Source organism: Mauremys mutica, chromosome 5 (genome assembly GCF_020497125.1).
Source record: "Mauremys mutica isolate MM-2020 ecotype Southern chromosome 5, ASM2049712v1, whole genome shotgun sequence".
In the NCBI taxonomy this organism is placed as follows: Eukaryota; Metazoa; Chordata; order Testudines; family Geoemydidae; genus Mauremys; species Mauremys mutica.
Window position 1 is genome coordinate 84,077,706 of NC_059076.1, and position 22,151 is coordinate 84,099,856.

At 39.7% G+C, this 22,151-nt stretch overlaps 1 protein-coding gene across 4 annotated transcripts in view; it reads right to left on the reverse strand.

Annotated features, from left to right (window-relative positions):
• Positions 1 to 14,635: 14,635 nt before the first annotated feature.
• The window catches only part of SORBS2 (sorbin and SH3 domain containing 2), a 204,882-nt gene continuing 197,366 nt past the window's right edge, over positions 14,636 to 22,151 (reverse strand). For all 4 annotated transcript variants that reach the window (XM_045017975.1, XM_045017973.1, XM_045017976.1 and 1 more), the window contains 3 exons: positions 19,889 to 19,938; positions 17,422 to 17,528; positions 14,636 to 16,578 (listed from right to left, as the gene is read on the reverse strand). In XM_045017975.1, coding sequence (XP_044873910.1) covers positions 16,517 to 16,578; positions 17,422 to 17,528; positions 19,889 to 19,938 — 219 coding nt within the window. In that variant the 3' untranslated portion in view covers positions 14,636 to 16,516. The remainder of the gene's footprint in view (positions 16,579 to 17,421; positions 17,529 to 19,888; positions 19,939 to 22,151) is intronic.

Genomic DNA, 22,151 nt, shown 5'->3' on the forward strand with positions numbered 1-22,151 from the left:
CCAATCTGATATTATTCCATTAATACTCTTTGTTTGTGGTTGTTTAACCAATTAAATATCCACTCAATGGTATGTATCCAGCTTAATTATGAGAATGTCATGTGGGACTGTGTTTAAAAGTCTTGCTAAAGTTCAGGTATATTATGTCTACCGCATTTCCTCTGTCCACCAAATCAGTTACTTTGTCAAAGAAGGAAATCAAGCTGGTTAGGCATAATTTGTTCTTGGTAAATCCATGCTGGCTACTAGTGATCACCTCTTCATCCTCCAGGTATTTGTAAATGGAATGTTTTATGTTACGTTTGTGCTGTGCTTCTTTTGTGCTACTCGTTAGCAGTTTGTCCATGTTTCTACTTTTTGTAGGATTGCTTTTTGATTTTCATGTAAATAAAGAGCTCCTGATGTAGCCATATTGGCCTCCTACTATTCTTCCTATCTTTCCTTCAATCAGGATAGTTTGCTGTTGTGCCTTTAATATTGTCTCTTTGAGAAACTGCCAGTGCTCCTGAACTTCTTTTTCCCTTACATTTTCTACCCGTTTTCGTAGTTTGTTAATGTATGCTTTTTTGAAATCCATTGTCCTTATTCTGCTTAATTAATTATCCTTAATTAATGTTTATAAAGTACTTTGAGATCCTTAGATGAAGGATTCTGTATACGAGCAAACTGTTGTATTATCATATACCCTTGGTGGTGTTATGATATTTCCAGTAGATTTACTGTGACAAAAGGAAAAGCTGTCAACATGCACAAGGCAAACCATATTTACTGTACAATAGCTACTGAAAACTTATTCCTTAACCTCTTAATCTTAGAAATACTGTAATTTAAATATTCATACTTTGGACTAGCTGTTGAAAGGTTGGAAGTACTAACTAAACTGTTCAGTCTATCCCAGCCTGTTTTATTTAAACTGAGTCCTGCAAAAAGAGTTCTGTTTACTGAAGTTACCAGGACAATAATTGTGCTTGCCAAGATGACTGACTTATACTGTCAGCACTGACTTGTTCTAGTTCTATACATGAGTGGAATTAATTCTATAAATATTGAATATATCATTTAAACATAAGTTCCTCTAAATTTACATGGGCTTTCTTGGTAGTTTTCAGTATTCTTTTGCAGGGTGAAAAGAATGTATCTTCACTGTAAACAAGATAATTTAGTCATGGCATCTCTGAAATGTAACATTAATCAACAACCATGCCACATCGGCCAAGAAAATAATACTTCTCTGCTTTAATTGATATGATGATCCCCATCCCTCTTCCTTTCATAGCTTCTTGTCACAGGAATTTACACCTACAGTATCTAATATGCTGTAAGTGGCAATCTGCATTTTCTTTGTAAGAGAATCCCTTAGTTATCTTTTAGTGGAGGGCTGTAACAGATTTTTTTAATGTGCAGTGAAACGCAGGACTTCTCCAGAACATACAATAAACTCCTGGATTTATATTTTCATATATATCTTGTAGTCTAACGTGAGACCAGACTATATACACAAACAAATATTGTGATCATTTGTATGATTGTCTTCACTTGCTGACAACAATGTGAGAATTTTCTTATTTTTTTCTCCAAGAGGCAGGCATCAGGAATTTTGAAACTTGCAGTTCTCATTTAATCTTTCATGAACAAATGGCTAATGAAAGCAGTAGTTTTTCTTTCACCTTGTGGTTTTGGTCTAACATTTTAGCAGTGGTTACTATGGAAGAGTTAGCCATGTTTATTGGGTCCTAACCAACAGCAACAGCTGAAAGACAAATATGGCTTTCTGTTTTCAGTATAAGAATTGGATGCAAGCCAGTTAGTAGCAGACACAGAATATAACTAGTCACACAAACAAGTAATTGTGCATCTCACAACTGCATTTGAAAATGTAGGTTTTTGTGAATGCGGCAGGGTATGTACATTTGTAAGGGAACATTTGTTGCTTCACATTTGAAAATACTTTTTGAAATAAACATACGTATGTTTTAAAAAAAACAACCCAGCATCACTGTCAAAGGCATTTTTAACAGGCTGTCAGGATCTGCTCAATTTCTGCATCCCAAATTCTTCATATAAAATTATTGCATGATAGATATACATATACACATGAAAATGTGTTATGAGGTTATAACTAGTGTATGTGTATATACATCTGTGCACACACAAAATATTTAGACCAAAAATTAATGCATTTATATCTGTTAATGAAAGGTGTCTTTGAGGATCTGGGCCTAGATCGTCAGAAGTAACTTTCCAAAGCCATAGGATATACCTATGTATTACCAATTTGAGAGTCTTGTGATTATCACTCAAGACAAAAATCTGAAGTTTTAGTTTTCTAATACTGTTGAATTCCAGATAGGATAATTTTGGACTTGAGTAGGGCTTTTCACATTGAATGTCCATTCTTTGAAATGGAGAAATTTGAAGCCCTGTTGATTCATATAAGCATTGCAACTTGTTATGCTGCAAAATTCAAGAAAGCTACTTCTTAGTGAAATCCCCCTCTTTAGGAATATCTACCTCCTTAGGAAAGGAAAATTTGGACACTAGGTTTAGAATAGTCTTGCTCATATAACACATTCAAAAAACCTGGTGATTGGGTTTTGCTCTAGTTTGTCAGTAGCAGCATAGGCATTAGAATATACAGTGGATATTCTTGACAGAAGAGCCACACATTCAGGCCTTCAAATGTATACTAAGGCATGTTTTAAATAATTGCACTGAGTGTTTTTCCACTGGTAAATGACTCTGAACTATAAAGAATTCAATACATTCTTCAAATTATCCAAGCATTCAAAAATTCGACTACAGGTCTTTACTACTTTCTGATTCTGACAGGTTCCATCATTTCTAATTGTCTCATAAATTCTGAATGTGCTATGATGGGTAGAAGATATACACCAAAGGGTATAGCTCAGGCTTTGGTCCCCCTCCTGGGGTCTGTAGTAATTTTTTTTGTCAGAAGGGGGTCATGGTACAATGAAGTTTGAGAACCCCTGAAACAATGTATTCCCAATTATTTTTACTATATTTTCATATATTGTATTGGGGTGGTAATTGTAAAGGTGCATCTGATTTTAGGAAAGGGTTAATCTTGTGTTTTTAAAATTTGTATCTTTTTTGGAGTTGTGCTGATTTAAAATTTGTATTTGTTTGTTTGTTATGCTCAGTGGTCTACGGCTAAGATACTATATTAATAAACTTCTAATTTCGTGACTTCAGTGGAAGGTGTGCGTGCTTGGTACCTCTGAAAATCAGACCACTGGCTTAAGTGCCTAAATAAGGATTTAAGTATCAGGGGGGTAGCCATGTTAGTCTGGATCTGTAAAAAGCAACAAAGAGTCCTGTGGCACCTTACAGACTAACAGATGTTTTGCAGCATAAGCTTTCATGGGTGAATACCCACTTCGTCAAATGCATGTAGTGGAAATTTCCAGAGGCAGGTATAAATATGCAGGCAAGAATCAGTCTAGAGATAACGAGGTTAGTTCAATGAGGGAGGATGAGGCCCTCTTCTAGCAGTAGATGTGTATATATATGCCATCATGTGCCAGCAATGCCCCTCTGCTATGTACATCGGCCAAACTGGACAGTCCCTACGTAAAAGGATAAATGGATACAAGTCAGATATCAGGAATGGCAATATACAAAAACCTGTAGGAGAACACTTCAACCTCCTTGGACACACAATAGCAGATTTAAAGGTAGCCATCCTACAGCAAAAAAACTTCAGGACCAGACTTCAAAGAGAAACTGCTGAGCTTCAGTTAATTTGCAAATTTGACACCATCAGCTCAGGGTTAAACAAAGACTGTGAATGGCTAGCCAACTACAAAAGCAGTTTCTCCTCCCTCGGTGTTCACACCTCAGCTGCTAGAAGAGGGCCTCATCCTCCCTGATTGAACTAACCTCCTTATCTCTAGACTGATTCTTGCCTGCATATTTATACCTGCCTCCGCAAATTTCCATTACATGCGTCTGACGAAGTGGGGATTCACCCACGAAAGTTTATGCTCCAATACATCTGTTAGTCTATAAGATGCCACAGGACTCTGTTGCTAAATGAGGATTTGTGTCCTACATTTTGTTTGAAAATGTTAGCCTACTAGTAAATATCCCCTGCTGTTTCAGTGGGATATGATATTCCTCACTTTCTCTCTCAAAAAGTGTGTAGTGTTGTTTTGTGCTATTAAATGGCTGCTGCCTTCCACCTCAGAGGTGGCTTCATTTTAGCAGAGGAGAAAAGGATCCCCTGTGGATAGTTTGTAGAGCTCTTTGGATGAAAGGTGCTATATAAATGTCACTCATTCCTTTTATTACTTTACTATCTCAGAGACACATTTTGGACACATTTATCATCTTTTATGGTCTTTAAGGAAGGAAGGGACTGATGCTCATCTGTTCACATATCTTCAGTGTTTCAAGTAAAAATACCTATCTATAACAGATGAATCAGTGTCAGTGTAAGAAAAAACCTTTAGCAGGTCTTGAGCCAGGCAGTACTGGTACATGCTTCGTATTTCAATCCAGTGTGCTAACCCTAGACCACTACTCCACACTGAAGGAAACCTGACTCAGGGTCATTAAACACTCTGGTTTTCTCAGTGAATCATAGCTACAGATATACTTGTGTTAAATATTTCTGTGGTGATCTAGCTAGAACAACATGTTCAGTAGCCTCCATTGTTTCTCATTTCGTATCTGTCATGCTGTTCTCTAGTTGTTCATTTAGCACTAGTCTAACATGTGGAGGCAACCTGATTAAACATATGTTTTGATATATTTTTATTGACTAGATATCTCTATTTTACTGTTTATCAGTGTATATTTCGGTGTTTCTGCACTGATGTTGGGTCATTTTTAAAGGGGTCAAAATAGGATTTTAAATGACTAGGAGCATTGTTAAAGAATGGTTAATGGATGGGATTTTAAAACGTACCTAATGATTTAGGGGCACAAGTTTCATTTGACTTTCCGTGAGACTTGTGTTCTTAAATCACTTAGGTGGAATTTCTAGAGGTGCCTGATATCTTGCTTACTTGCTCATGCTTTTGTTTTCTTTTGCCCCATGTATTTCACTTGTGAGTTTACTGGCCTAGATTGTTCCCTGCCCTTTCTCATGGTTGACCCATGACAGTGGGCTAAGGGGAGAGACAAACACTGTGGTGGGAGTGGTGGATTTTTGATGTTACATTCCCTCCCCAATCTGTGGCTAAATAAGACCCCAGGGAAAGGGATTCCTCTACTATGTGAAGCTCAGAGCCATCCTACAGACACAGCAGTTACTTGGTGGCCTCCAAGACACCTGGCAGAGAGGTTCCTGGTAGACCCATGCTGCTGTCACTTGATCCACTTGCAGTCACAATGGGGGCCTATTGAAGAGTAATACATCTCTTGAGTTGCATTCCTTCACTTGTTTTATTTGAGTCCAGTGCTGTGAAGTGCAACAACTCTTTCTCTCTATCTCTTTTATGTACCCCACCTTCAAAATGTGCAGTTCTAGCATCTGTGGGGGTTCCCTTGTCCCCTTCCACGTGAAAGAGAGTAGTTCCATGCTCCTGTGTGTAGATCTGTATAGATTGATCTGTGTGGATTGATCTGAACCTAGCGCTAAGAAGTGATTTCAGCTACCTGACATATCACCCACTGGTGGTTATTTAAATACTCAAAGGCCTCCAAACTTTCTGTGTTACCTAAAGCTTGCCAAAATGCAAGATTTTGTCACTCTAGTTTTTCAGCATGTATAACGTTGCTTCTTGGGTTGTGTTTTCAGGTTACTTTCTCTGTTACTGTATTCACTGATATTTTGTTAAGCTTTTCTTATTGGAATACCACCAAAAATTCACCAATTATTATTTATTATATACATTCCAATAGCACCTAGAGACCTCAACTAAGATCAGTGTTTGTCTCAAGAAACTATTTTGTTCTATATGGTGACCAGGTGTCCAGTTTTCGACTGGGTCGAAAAGGGACCCTGGTGGCTCCAGTCAGCACCACTCACCGGGCCGTTAAAGGGCCAGTTGGCGGTGCTGCGGCGTTAAGGTAGGCTAGTCCCTACCTATCCTGGCTGGCACCGCGCTGCGCTCCAGAAGTGGCCAGCAGGTCCGGCTCCTAGGTGTGGTGGCCTATGGGGCTCCATGCGCTGCCCCGGCCAGTGGGAGCTGGAGGGGCAGTGCCAGCGGCAGGGAAGAGCAGCGCGGAGTCTCCTGCCCCCCCCCCCCCACCTACTAGCATCGGACCTGCTGGCTGCTTCTGGGCGCGCGCAACGCGGTGTCAGGACAGGCAGGCTGCCTGCCTTAGCCCTGCTGCGCCACCAACCGGGAGCCGCCCAAGGTAAGCCCGTGCCCCTGCCCCAGCCCTGAGACCCCCCAACTTGAAGCCCCCTCCTGCACTCCAAAGCCCTCATCCCTGGCCCAAGCCCAAAGTCTGCCCCCCAGCCCAGAGCCCTCACACCTCTCCACACTCAACCCCTTTCCCCAGCCCGGAGCCCCCCCAAACCCAGAGCCCCCTCCTGCACCTCCAGCCCAGAGCCCTCACCCCCCCCGCATCCTAACCCCCTGCCCCAGCCCAGAACCCCTTTTCACACCCCATACCTGGCCCCACCCCAGAGCCCTCAGCCCCTCCTGCATCCCAACCCCCTGTCCCAACCTGCAGCCCCCCCTGCACTCTGAATCCCTTGTCCCCACCCACAAGCCAGAGCCCTCACCCCAAACCCCTGCCCCAGCCCAGTGAAAGAGGCGGGGGACAGCAAGCCATCAGGGAGGGGTAATGTAGTGAGCGGGGGGCAGGGCCTCATGGAAGGGCCAGGGTAGGGGGGTGGGGTCTCAGAGAAGGGGCAGAGCTAGGGTTTTGGTTTTGTGTCATTAGAAAGTTGGCAACCCTATGGTTATATCTCACACAATCCATGTTTACACAGTCTGTCATACACTCATAAAGGTGAAATACTAGATATACAATGTCTGCTGGTATTATAGGACATCATTAATGATAGTAAGCCAAAAATGTAACCTAGCTTGCCTTTTTCCCTTTGTTTTAGTTTCCACAAAACATGTAATTTTTAATTTGTGTGTTCCGTTTCATAACAAATGTTGTTTCTAAAATATAAAAATAGTATCAATGCCAGCAGACCAGATGTTAAAAATTGGGTTTCAAACACAATACAAAATAAAACCCAGTAAAGAAAGTTCTCAAAGGATTAGTTTCTTTGCAATAGTTCTCAGTAGGCTGTATTGTGTAGTAGCTTCATCTGTATTGTGCAATAGCTTTATTTGCATCCAGATAGTTTGCATAAACCACCTACAGGCCATTGACATGTTAGAATAATTCCTGATAATTTGATATCCGGGGGGCATACAAGCATTAATCATTCCATCCACGGGTGCATATTCTGCGGATAATCTATTACATTCATGCTGTAGAGCTGGTAGGAAAATGATTTTTTTGCCCCCACAGAAAATACTGACTTTTCAATGAAAGATCAACCCCCCAAAATTTCATCCAAAAACTGAAAACCAAAAAATTTGATTTAAAAATGCCACCACAGGGTCTCACAGGAGTTGTTGTTTGGGTGTCTCATGACTCATTCTTTTCTAGGTGTGGGTTCCACTTCCTGGCCAGATTGGGTTTTCTGCTGCAGTTTTCAGGTATTTGGTTTTTTGATAGAAATTAAAATTTTCCACAGAAAGCAAACACCTTTCACCAAAAAATCATTTTGTAAAAAACAATAGTTTTCTGTCAAAAAATAGTTCTAACAGAAAATTCTTGACTAACCCTATCACGTTGGGCTTTTATAGTACCCCAGCTGCTACTGTTGCATTCGCTGAAGATTTAAAATGCTTCCAAGTGAGTGCATGAACCTTCCTTATAAAGGAAAACTATTACCTAAAACAGTAAACTTCATCTCTCTCTTATCATTGCCACTGTTCATTGCAATTATATATAACTGTCTGGTAATTTATCATTAGTAGAAGCAGAAATTTAATATGTACTTTCATTAAATTGTTCTTCAGGTATTTGTTAAAATAATGTGTGTTACATCTTCTTTGCTGGAGGGAAGACAGAGTAGGAATTCCTCTGTGTGTGTTTGTTTTTGTGAGTGTGAGCAACTTGCCTGTCTCCTGGAAAATTGTGCACTCAAAGTTCTCAAGTTATTTTCACTGGCAGCAAGAGACACACATGGTTGAGGTCTAGCTATAGATATCCTGGAACAAATAGTCCTATTGTTCATCTGAGTGTCTGTACTGAAGATAAACCTAACACCACATTCCTGGTTGTCAGTCAACAGTTTTTTCTGCCCTACTATTTGTGATGTAATGCCAGTCTGTTCAAGGGGAAACCTTCATGCATCAAAATCCTAATTAGATATGTCCTATCTGTGGAATGGCTGTTCCTAATGAGCTCCCCACTACAGTTCTTCTGTGCATAAAGGCCATTCATTTAATATAACCAATGACTACTTTCTGGTGAGGTCTGTGCATTCTTCTGGTTTTTGATATTATCTGATTCATATTTGCTACCACGTGCAAATTACACTTTACTCTTTATATGACTCGTGGAGGTGTAGGTGTTATATATAATGCCAGAAGGCACAGTTCTGTAAATTGCTTCAGATATGGAGTGTGCAGAGCTGCTAAAGATTTGGGCTTGAATGCAAGCAACAACCAGGATTAGACCAACAATTACAGCTTGATGATGTTCATGCTCTTCACTGATTTCATTATTTCCTCTAGTGCTCACTAAACCTGGAAAGGTGCTGCATGAATGTGTATAGTGTTCTTTTGGAGTTTTGAGGATGACATATAGCTTATGTATATGCCAGTGCAGAACACTTTCTTTGGTTTGAACAGCATTTGACATGTATAATAAGACATCTTTAGAGACACTCATTGCCTAAACTGAGAGAACAACTTTCCTCTTGAATAGACTTTCACTCTATTCTCAGTGGCTTTATCGAGAAAGATATTGACTGGCTAGTAGATGTGATTCAGAAGACTGAACCACAGTAATAGTAATAGTTCCAGGGTATTTATAACCAGGATGTAGAAAAGTACTTCTTTGGCCAACACCAAACAAACCCAATTACTGTCTTTGCATCCCAACAGCTAAGCGGTTTAAGATTGCTGTAGTGCTTTATAAGAAATCTATGTCTTCTAAATATCCATTTACAAGTTGGCTGCTGCCTGCTCATTGCCTGCTGACATGCTGGTGAGGCTTTCTGCTCAGCTACTGTTCAGCTCTGATTTCTAGATCTTAGTATTGGAGTGTCAGCCTCCATAAAATGACCTTTCTTGGTGGATTCAACTCTTGATCTAATTTATATTTATTTCTTATCTGAAACACTTTTTCAGATTTGTAAAAGCTATTTCCCACACTGAGGTCTTGATCTATTGGTATTCAACAATTACTTAAGGGGTTAGTTATGATAACGTGGCTTTTATTTGTAATATTTAAACAGATGTCAGTTGACTCCAGGAATTGATACTGTAGTATGCAGTAGGAGCAATTAAAAGAGGAATCGCTATAATGAACAGATGTGCATTGTTTAGCTACTTCTATTTTCTGTTTCAGTTTTCTTCAGGCTAAGACAGAAACTTGAATACAAATTCAGTTCTATGGGTGAAGTCTTCGCTCCACTAAAGTCAATGGGAGTTTGACATTTGACTTCAACGGATCCAGGATTTCACCCTTCGTATCTATAACTGCTGTTAGGGAATATTTTTAGCAGTTATCTAAGGTCCTATTACAGCTGCTTACCTAATAGTTAGCTGATAGTTCCCATCTATTTCACATTAGGTAAGTGCAATGCTTTTTCGAATGTACAGGAAGCACCTTATGTTCCTATCACACTTTGTACATGGGCATTTAAAGGCAAGTAATAAATACCAAACATTACAAAATGGCATGACAACATGCCTTGCTTCAGTTGTTGGCAACAGTGTCTTAATAAACTGTTGAGCACATGTTCATATGCTGTCCCTGTGGCTCAGGTCAAAATATACCATTACTTGAAATTTCAACCCACATCCTTTTGTTTTTACATAGCCTGTGCTTTCCACACAGATGATCACAACAAACTCATAAAACTATTATATATAGTTTCACCATATGCTGAGACCTATTGGGTACTTTGTGGTTATATATTTGAAAACAGAGAATGGAGGGTTTTATTTTGGACTCAAAGTGTGAAATTTACCCTTGCATAGAGAGTCAGCATGCTTAAGTTCCACTTAAGCACAAACTGATTTATATTCCTTGTGCAGATGTTCTGCAAAGGGGTCTGCAAGATGCGGGTTTATCATTTCTGTGGACTCTTTTCTTGGAAGAAGTTTTGGAAACTATTCAGAACACATAATTGGCAATATTGGCAGAGAGATTACATGTCCTCCCTGGATTAGCTGTCCACCTTTCAAACTGGCTTCTTTATCTCAGGGTTGAATTATGATGTTCAGGCCATAGCTGCTCTGTGGACAGAAGATTATTTTAGGTTGCCACGCCTATTCCCAGAAGCTGGGAATGGGCCACTTGATGATTACTTGTTTTGTTCATTCCCTCTGGGGCACATGGCATTGGCCACTGTCGGAAGACAGAATACTGGGCTAGATGGACCTTTGGTCTGACCCAGTATGGCCGTTCTTATGTTCTTAAGTGTCAGAAGACACAGATGTCCCTTGCCTGGCTGCTAAAATTTGCAGCTTTCCTCTGGCAGCTTCTACATGCATTTTCAATATTAAAATCTGCAGCATATTGAAAATTAGGGCACAGTGTAAAATAAACAGCACAAGAGTTACTGTAGTATTGGTACCATACTGGATCACAGAGGGGGCAATGAGGACTATAGGCTGTCGGGCACCCTGCTGCCTAATTCAGGTCTCCTGTGTCACAGGTTATAGGGCCTTCACAATGGATGATTATCAGGATTATGATTGCCTTCAGAAGAACAGGATGCATCTAATCGACAATCAGATGATGTGATCCAAGGAGGAAGTTTCTCTGATATGCTTAGCGTGATAGACCATAAATTTAGGAATCAGTGAATGCAGAGGATACTTTGTGCACATATATTATCCCCAGCTGTGTCATTTGCATATAGAGTAGTGGGCCAGAGGACAGACACAAAAATGTAGGTTTCAGAGTAGCAGCCATGTTAGGCTGTATCCGCAAAAAGAGCAGGAGTACTTGTGGCACCTTAGAGACTAACAAATTTATGTAGCTATCCTACTGCATTTGTTGATTTAGGGTGGGATTTTCCAAAACTGCCTATGGGTATGTCTGCACAGTGATAAGACCGACGGCACAACTGTGACTGGCCCAGGCCAGCTGACTTGGGCTGGAGCCCAGGCTATGTGGTTCTCAGAGCCTGAGCTCCAGCCTGAGTATCTTATACTGTAATTTTATAGCCCTGCAGCCCAAGCCCTAAGAGTCCAAGTCAACTGACCCAGGCCAACCATGTTGAGTCTTTTATTGCAGTGTAGACAGAACCTAGAAGATGACTTTGGATATTTGTATTTCTTAGGCATTTTTGAAAAGCTCACTCTTAAACAATACCAGTTGAGGTTCTGGGCATTTTATAGAGATTAATGAATAGCAAAGGCCTTGTCTACACTAGAAAGAGTTATAGTTATATTGGCAAACCCTCCTAGTGGAGGCACAGCTTTTACTGGAAAAATAAGTTGTTTGCTGCGATACCAGCAATAGGACTTTTTTTGCCAGTATAACTGGATTTATACAACAGCCTTTGCTGCAATAGCTGTAGTAGTTAGGGGTGTGACAATAGCTATGTCAGTATGCAAGCAAAACTTGTAAGGCTATGGCTACACTTGCAGCTGTACAGTGCCGTGAGCTAAATCTGCCTTCGTACAGCTGAGTAGGGGAAGTGCTGTAGTCTGTCCTCACTGACAGCTGACAGCGCACTGTTGTGGCCATATTTGCAACTGCATTGGGAGCAGTGCATTATGGGCAGCTATCCCAGCATTCAAGTGGCTGCAACGTGCTTTTCAAAAGGGGTGGGGTGGAGTGTGACAGGGAGTGTGGGGGCAGAGTGGGTTTTTGGAGTGCTGAGAGTGTGTCAGCACACTGTCTTGTAAGTTCAGACCCCTGTCCCACCTGCTTCTCTCTCTCTCACTCAAAGCAAACTGCAAAATGTTTGCTTTTTCTCTCTGAAACGGAGCTTTGAAACGGCACTTCCCCATTCCTGCAGCTGATCACAATGAGAAGAGTGGCCACTGGATAAGGGGATTATCACAGCACAGTAAGTTAACTCTTCATTCACACTGACACCCGGGAGTTGTAGCCAAGGCACAGCAAACGTTATTCCTCTCGGGGGGGTGGAGTACCAGCAGCACTGTAGCCGCGGAGATACAGCGCTATATGTGCCTTGCCAGTGTGGATGGGGAATAAGGTACAGCGCTCTGGGAGGCTTTATTGCGCTGTAACTCACAAGTGTAGCCAAGGCCTAAAAGTGTAGACCAGGCCTAAGAGAATTAATGACCTACAACAAAGCCTGGGTGTTTTTCAGAAAACTTCTCATTGTACAAAGTGTGTGTGTCTCCAAAACAAAGACTGATGTGTATGTTGGGGGACAGCAGGAGCAAAAAGCTAGGTGTGTCAGTAGTACTACTTACATTGTGTTGAGGTGGGAGCAATTCATACCTCTTCAGTTCAAGGTGATTGCTGTTCCCAGTGGAAGCAGTCAGGCCAGGTCTCCACAACAAATTTCTGGGGGTATAGCAATGTTGGCCAGTAGTGCGATTCCTGACGGGTATCGTTATGCCTGCAGAAGTCTGTAGGATGGATGCAGTTACACTGGCTGTCGTCAGACGCTACCAGTATGGTGCTCTGCTCTGTTCAATGTTGATATCAGTCGGCTGCATATGTGTGTTCCCTCTATGTGCTGACCCGACTCTGTGCAGATAGCAGACCTCGAGAGACCCCCCAATGACCACAGACTCTAATAAGGTACGAAGGCACCTGGGCCAGGTTTATTGTCAAATGAAGCACAGTAATAGTTTCCTATAGACTCTACAGGACATACTACAAATTTGTGTTCCCTGGCAATGGACACAGCTCAGTCAGTGGCGGGACTTTCCACTGCCCCCTAAGCTGGACAAAGACATCCACTTAGGGATGTATTTTTATACACAGGTACAAACAGGTTACGCATCATTGAACATACTGAGGTACAGCCCCTCTATTAGGGGGTTGCCTTTCTCTTGACACAGGTTGGTTTGAACAAACTATCCAGCCATCATACTATTTATCCATCGTATTGTTCTTTCATATTGGCTATCCATCATATTGTTCTTTTATACTGTCTTTAGGCTAGGTCTACCTGTTCCTTGTTATCTGTGTAGGATATGTTTGTACCCAGCTGTTCTGGTGTTGTCTTGGCACATGTTCATTTTATTAGTGACTTCTAGCAGCCCTCTTCTTGCCAACTTCTGTGAGTGGGACCTGCCTCTGGCTCACAGCCCAGCTTTGCTTAACAATGTCTTGACTATTACTCTAGTTCAGGCCTCATACCGGGCCCTGATACCAAGGGTTTATGACTCATCTTACTACACTGGCAAACTATGCTTTTTACCTGAATAGCTTGTTTTGCTGGTAAGGGGTGGTTTTACTATACTGGTACAAAGCCCAGCTTTGTCAGTATAGCTGTGTCTACACTAGGAGTGCTTTGCTGGTAGTGTAGAATCTAACGGTATTCCCATAATGGTAAAAGTGTTCCTACTGTAGGCTTCGAGTTGGTCTACTTATTCCCAGAACAGAAGAGTGCTTCTGTTGACATACATTGTGTCTTTGTTAGGGGACTATGCTGGCATAGCTGTGGCAACATAGGTGTTATAGTGCAGTAGTTCTCAACCAGGGCCAGTATTAGACTTGCTGGGGCCCAGGGCAGAACTCTGAAGCCCCACTGCATGGGCCCTGGCTTTTATATGCAGAAAACCTGTTATTGTGGCACAAATGGGCTGTGGTGTTTTCATAGGATGTTGGGGGGGAGGCTTAAAAAGAAAAAGGTTGAGAACCTCTGCTATAGTGTAGATAAAGCCATAATGCGTGGGGTAGGAGAGTTTAGTCTTTGCAGTTGGAGTGTGAAACCAACTTTATATATAATTTTGTCATCTTTAAGTAAAATTACTGTGGTGTTTTTTCATTTTACCGGATTGGCACAGTGTTGGCTTATCTAAGTTAGTGAAAGGAATTAAATGTAGGAATTTTGGCCAATGTTAAAGGTTTAGACTGTTGTTTTTGTATCCCCTTACACCAGCATGCTCCTCAGAGGTACAGGTAGTTCTATTTTAGGAGATATTATTATGAGTAAGGGATATTAAAAGCTGGCAAATTCCTTAATGTAAATTATCTGAAGTACCAGTATGGAACAAGACTGAGAGCTCTACATAACTAACATCAGAGAAAAGCTATCTGAGTGAAATAATGTCTTTTTTAAAATCTAACGTGTCTGAAGCTGAAAGTGTAGGATTATGTAAATTGACAACAAATACTATGTTTGGTGGCAGACAAACCTCTGTGACTGTGTCCCCAGATAAAGCTGGGTTGATGGGTTCATTTCAGTTCAAATACAAAGAAACTAAGGATAAAAATATGTGATGGTGTAAATCAAGAAATAACAGGAAGAAAAGCTGAATTGTACTCCAAGCAGAATTTATTAGAAGTCTATTCAAGAAAAAACACAGACCCTTTGCTTATAAGAATTTAAAGTCAATTACCTGAAAGCCAGGTATGAAAAACTTGTATTTTTAAAAATCAGTTACAGAGTAGAAACAGTACTTTTTTAAATATCACAGGCAACAGATATTTGTCTTCCATCATAAATGGCATCAAAGATAGGTATGAATCTCACAGCAAAGCTGCATGCAGATCTAAATTAAAATTGAAAGCTTTTGAAATATAAAGCTTTTGCCATGAAATTTGCAGTAATAAAGGTATGCTGCACAAAGATGTTTCTTTACCTTTGTCTTAATGACATTTTTCTGTAATAAAGTCATATGTACATTTAGATTTGGCTAGTAAAACCATTAATAAAATTTTGCATAAAATGCTATTTTACAGAATTGCACTATCCAGGTGTGCTTATGGTAAGAGGGACAAGTAAAGATGTTCTGTATTATGAAAAGGGCAAAGATCAAATGAAGAACTCTGATTTTTTTTTTAAATCAACACCAAAATGGTTCTGTACAAAAAAGTACAAAATGCTAGAGACTACTTACATAGTGATACGATCAACCCTTTATCACAAGAAAAATGCAATAGAAGCCTTTACCATCTATAAGGTGCTGAAGAAACCAAATTTGAATTGTTTTGTATAAAGCCACAATTATCATCCTGTCTCATAATTTCATATATTATTTTTGCTTACCTTCGCATAAGGAAAACGAATAGTGTGTTCAGATATTTGTTTCATTCAGAAAAAAAATACTAAAATGTATCAGTTTTAATAGCTGTGACTTTGTTTTTGTGTGTACTATATTCCTAAACAAGAATTCAGATTTTGTTAACATATATATTTATATCTAGTGAAATAAAATCAGTACATCTGTGTATATTTTTTCAGGTGGCTATGTTAGAATACAATGTTGCACTAACACTGTTTATTGTTCTGTAAGCTTCATCTGATAAATAAAAACACTAACCTCTCAAATTTCATGTTGCTGATTATTACAACAAATTTAGATATAGTCATGTAATGTTAGACATCAGTAGTTCGCTATTGTTGTCTATCTTCATAGCTCATTGTCTCATCATTATCCACAAACTCTCAAGATTTCATGCCTCTTGCACTTCTTTAGTTTTAACAGAAAGCACTATAGCTTATTTGGAAAAAATAAGATTTAACCAATACGATCACACTCATCCAACACACTTGCAGTTCCCTCATTTTAACTACTCTTGCTTGAAATTTTACAATTGCTGTGTATATGTTACAACATATAAGTGCAGGCAAAAAAAAATCTATATTATAATTGTCATATATCGTAAACCAGTAGAATAGGCAAACTTGTGATAGAGCAGAGTGAAAGCAACATAGGTTGCCAAGCTAAAAAGAATGTGGACACAACTTTTTATTTTTTTTAAAAAGTAAACAACTTTCTCTTTGTACCAGGTGGAAGCTAAGAATCAAATTTTTGCATAGCATTTAATGCAAGTACCACAAATGTCCCAAACAATGCAGATTTTCCCATGGTGAGTCACCTGTGTACCTTCCATCAAGGTTTTCCTATTCCTTTGTTTCTAATGGGGGGGAGGGAGGGAACTAAAGCAGGAAAAAGTACTTAAATGTTGAAACGATTCCTCTTGTTTCATAAAAGCTTAGTTATTCACACACTGTAGTCGTTGCTGTAATACTGCTGGAACGGTTTGGCAGATGAGGATGGGGATGATGATGAACTAGATGACCTTTATTTGAGACTGCAAAGCAAGAAAACAGAAGGCCTGTTGTAGCATGTTTTCTAGCAGCTTTATGCAGATGTGTTGCAGAGATGCAGCATAAATAAGTAGGGGAAAAAATTCACAGCCTCTTGACATAGTTTCCAGGGAAAGTACCAAAGAATTTGGTTCTTCTTGAGGTTCCTGAAAGTAGAAGTAATAAATGAAAGATGATAGTAACAGTAAGAAATCACTATGCATGTGTGGCCTTTAAATTTTGTTTTCAGTTTATGAAATTTCATTAGCACTACAAATATTAGGACAGGAGAGACTTTTTATGCTTGTAGAAAGCCAAACTGACCCTGTGCATTGCATAGCTTGATGAATTACATTTCCCAGTCGCAAACTGTTATCAGCTTAAAATATGATGAAGGGAAAAGCAACTACAAGAGGCATAGTTATGTAATTTTATTTCAATTATGTGTATCCAGATTATAATTTGTAATAATTTTAACATATTAAAATATTGACCTAGTAACTTTGAGAGTTATTTAACAATATTAATTGTAATGAAATAATCTGACATAAGGGTGGATGTCATCAGCAGTTCTGTAGGATTTCCAAAATAATTTAGGATTAGCAGGACAAGTATAAAATATTTTTATAGTTTATGTAAAATGTTTGGAATGATCAAGTCAACTTTCTTTGGTCCCATTTCTGAAACCCTTACTCACAGAGAGTAATACTTGCTTACATGAGTAGTCCCATTGAAATCTATGGGATAATTATGTGAATAAATTCCACTCACTCTAGGCGAAGGTTGCATGATAGTGGGACGCAACCTATTGACTTCAGAGGGCTTTGGATCAGGCTAGTCCCCAAAGACTTCAGCATAATCAGGGTTATTATGAGTGCCAAATTACAATCAATTTGCCCCTTAGAACGCATCAAATTATACAATTATCTAAATATAAGAAAACAATGAGGGCAGCAAATATTTCTGAAATTAAAAAAACAAACAAACCAACCAACCAAAATAAAACATACCCACAAACCATCCATCATCACACTTTTCCATCACATCAATGATATCTCCCTCTCTGAGCTCCAATTCATCTTCGTTCCTAGGAGTATAGTTATATAGAGCCTGAAACCTTAAACAGGACAAATAGTGTGTTTTAAAAAAATAAGTTCTTTTCACCTTTACTTAGCTCGAGGAGCTTGTCAAACATTTAATTAACTTTCAAAGTAACATACTCCACTAAAAACTACAACACTGCATATTGGAAAACAGCAATGCAGGAAACTTTTGCCTGCATAAGTACTTATGGGACTAGGTCCAGAATGGAATTCAGAGCATAGTTTATGTAAAAGACAACTCATGTGAGATTACTAAATTGTTTACAGTGGGATTCATACAGCTATGCAATCTAACTGAAGATGCTAACGCACAACTCCTCTCAACTCTATTCTGAGAAGGGGAGAAGCTTTTGAGACAGAGTTAGGTGGGAAGAGAAAGATAGGGGTGTAGTAGCCATGGCCTAAAGGGGAGGGGGGAAAGAGTAAAATGATGTGGGGGAGGGGGAAGAGGAAAGTAAGATGCTGGTCCCAATATCTTAGGAGATAAACTAACTTCTCCCACTTCCTCCTGTGGTGTATGTCCCTTTTGCACCTCCTGGATTCTGGGTCTGGCTAGCCATGTACTTGGCCCTCACTGTAAATTAGAGCAGCCTCAGAGGCTGAACAGATAAAATAAAAATAGATGGAAATGGAGAAAGTGGGAGAGAAAAGGAAGGGAAAAAATGAAAAAAGTACTGTATATCCCTGGTAGAAAAGAGACGCTAAAAGGAAGGCACATACTAGGAATGGGTGGAACAGACATTTCACCTGGTTAACTTATTGTTTTACATTTATGAGTGAACTCAGTTGTCATGAATGTGATAGCTTGAATCAGGCCGTACGTAAGACAAACTGTGCTAGCTTTCACAAACAGGTTTTTCATTCTACTGCATTTCTACCTTACAGTACGCTCTACTTTTTCAGTTATATGGCCTTTCAGTTATATGATGATGTGTGTGATGGATAAATGGGAAGAGAAATGAGACCTCCAAACTCATTTTCTTTCTGGCCCTGTGTTAGAGGTGAAAGAATAGTGTATTAAGTTATTAGGGCTAGATGGTGCCTAAGTCCTGCATAAGGAGTCACATGTAATTGCAGCAGCCGAGGAGCATCCCAGGGATGGAATTCCTTCCTTTCTTCTCTACACTCTTCTTTCTCCAGGAAGGGGAACAGTCTCCTATTGGTCCACCCCAATAGCAGATTACAACAACTCTTACTGTGCCAGTTGGCATACTGTGGGGGTGTAGTCAAGATCCCCCCACATTCCACTATGCTTCTTTGCCCATTCCCTGTCCATCTATGCAGGGCTGAGCATACAGCTTACCCCTCTGGCATACAGTAGAAATGCAGGGATGCTACACAGCAGTATGTGTGTAGGTTTTTATGTTCCCTTATGCTGAGCTATAATCTGGCTCTTTGGATGATATGAGTGCCTAAAACTTCCTCCAACCTAACAAAATTCCCATTGGCTTCAAGGAATTCCGAACTGGGTGATTAATTCTTCTGGTGGTGGGGTCTATAGATCAGTGCTGGAAATAGCCAATTAACGGAATAATGCTCTGCCTGAACAGATTGAAATGGGAGTTAGGTGCCCTGGCACTAATAAAAACCCTCTAGGTGTCTGTGCGCATCTTTAGGCTTGTAAAAATGTTGCCCTTTGGCACTTCAGGGCTTCAGTCTCATTTCATTGCAAGTCAGTGAGACTTAGGCTACCTGGGCCTGATCCAAAGCTCTTTTTGAAGCCAACAGAATGACTCCAATTGGCTTTGGATCAGGACCAGAGGGCCCAAGTCACTTTTGAAAACTGAATTTAAGAGCCTAAGTCACTTAGAGGCTTTTGAAATTTTTACTCTTTATCTAGTTTTATCACTTGCTCATGCCAAGATCCCTTGTAAGATATGATGTTGCATTCTTGTTATCAACTTCATTCACTTCCTAATTTTGCTCACTTTCCTAATCCTGAAGGATCCCTTGACAAACAATAATTTACAGAAGATAATCCAGGGCCAGTGTAGCAGACAAGCTGAATTATTATTAAATCTTTATAACTGGCATTCTGCTCAAGAAGTCTGAAAATGAAGGAATCACAAAATGACCATGAACTGGTTTTTAAATTAATTTCCATCTTAACTGTAAAACATGGAGAAATGTAGCAGTTTTTGTGTGTAACTATGCTATAGTACATTTATCTTCATTTGTGAGATAATATCCATTCATAATTCAGTTTTGACATGACGGATTTCCTGGATGTCTTCCAACATTATTTGGATAACTGTGTTATCCTATGATTCTACTAGTTAGTTTACTGATTCCTTAGAAGATATGCTGGCTATTGTTCCCCTTCTTTAAGTGCCAATGTTATATCTCTGGTTAAGTAGATAAGAAATATACTTACGGTTCCCCCCCACTGTGTATGTTTTCATGAGCAAACACAGGGCGCTGTGGCTGTAATGAAATGATTTGAAATGTAATAAAGATTTAAAATTGTTACTAATTTAAGTATAATTTGGATACTGGCATGATACATATTCTGTTTTAAAAGATAAAGAAAAGAGCAAGCACTAGAACTTTTACAGGTTTAAAGACTAGATTATTTTGAAGGACATAGTGAAAATTAAAAAAAGAACAGCTTTTAATTTATCCAGTCTAAATCTTTTCATGCTGAAGGAAAAGGTCAGAGTTGAGCCTGATTACTTTTTCAAATATCACTAACAGTGCAGGAATGGAGATACCATGAAACTCAAATGCAAATAATGCCTGTTATACAATCTTTGCCTGAAGTGTGTCCTCAGACAAAACAGGAACCAAAAATCATTCTTAACAGTGAAGTATGAGCATCCATTCATTATGATTTATCTAGACAAACAATATTCCTACATACACTTTTAAAAGAATCAAACTAATTATGTCAAAATGTAACATTTTTAGTTTAGAAGGGAAAAGTTGGTAGATATTTCCAGTGCAATGACCTTTTAAGAGTTACCTTCCTTTTTAAATTAGCACCACCCCAATATGTAACAGATGCTTTTAATATTGGAAGTGAAAAACCTTAACTTCCTAAAAAAAGCACACCATGTTATGAACAAATAGAAGCCATTTGTTTATATCTATCTGTATCTATATCCACATTAGACTCAATCCAGAAAAGATGGAGGACATGCTGGTTGGAAGAGGAAAGCAATAATTAGGATTGTGATTATGCTGTCTTTTAGTGGAGGCTGCCCTCCCCTCACAAAAGAGATCTGCAGTCTGGAAGTACTTTGGAAACCTTAACTGGTCTTTGATACCTAGGTACCAAAGATAACTCACACCATATGTTCTCCTATGATTTAATTAAGAGTTAGTGGACTTTTATTTTTTTTAATATCATGGACGTTATCATATTTGTCCATACTTTTGTCTTCTCTAGGTTTGACTATTCCAGTCCACTTTATTTTAGGTTACTCTTGAAGCTCACTATGAAGCTTCAAATAGGGAAAAACAATGTCTTGTTTACTTGCACTAATGAAGAAACACAGTATGATGTCATTGCTTCTGTGCTCTGGAACTGCACTGGTTTCTCAACTGCTCCTGATGAAATTCAAGAGGTGGTCTCCTTTCTATAAATGGTTATATATTTAGGGACCTGCCTACCTGAAGTGACTACTCAAGCGGCCAACACAAATTTGTGCTTGTTAAAGATGGTCTTCCAATAAAGATGGAATAGAATGGTACACAGTAGTTTTAAGGATACCGTGGGATAGTCTCTAATAACAAGTGATTGCCAAATAAGAGAGTGACATCTTGTCCAGATTTCAGTGTATCTCAAAAAATTGGTAATTTTTAAATGTTTATTCTGATAGGGTTGCTGCCTCTCAACAGCTACATAAGCATCTGGGGCACTAAGGAATAAAGCCATGGGAGACAGTGCCTTCCTGATGACTCTGTAGGTGGGGTGGTATCCTCCCCAGCAGAGTGGGCAAACTACATAGCACGAGTTCACTGCCGTCAGTTTCCATATGGGACTATTTCTAATTATAATGGACACAGAACCCCGGCAACCTCCTACACCACGGCCAACTCCTGGAACAGGCTAACGTGCCCCTGTGGGGGCCATGTGGCTCCGCGCACTGCCCCTCTCTGCAGGCACTGCCCCCCACAGCTCCCATTGGCCACAGTTCCCTGTTCCTGGCCAATGGGAGCTGCAGAGGCAGTGCGCGGTGACCTCTTCCGGGAGCAGGAGCCTGCCTTAGTGGCAGCCCTGCTGCACCACTGTACTTTTAGCAGCTGAAGAGCGTGATTGACTGGGAGAGTTTCCAGGATCTACCAGTCGATTGCTATCGACCGCTTGGTGACCACTGCTTTATACACTGACAACTCTCAATCTTAATTCATTACTAATAGTGCTGCCAGAGCTAAGCAAATCAAACTAAAGGGTTCAGAGACAGCCAGCCACACACCTTTTAAAAAAGATAAACTACTTCAGTGTTCTCCTCTCACAGAGTTTCCTCACAGCCATGTCTAATTTTTCCATCTGATTTAAAAAAAACAACCACCAAAAACATGCATCACTAGGTAATTTTAAAGCAAGCTTTTAGGTTAGGTAAAATGATGGTCTATCACTCTTGAAAGAGTCCCCTTAGCCAGTTTTCAAACTGGAATGGTCCTATGATTTGACA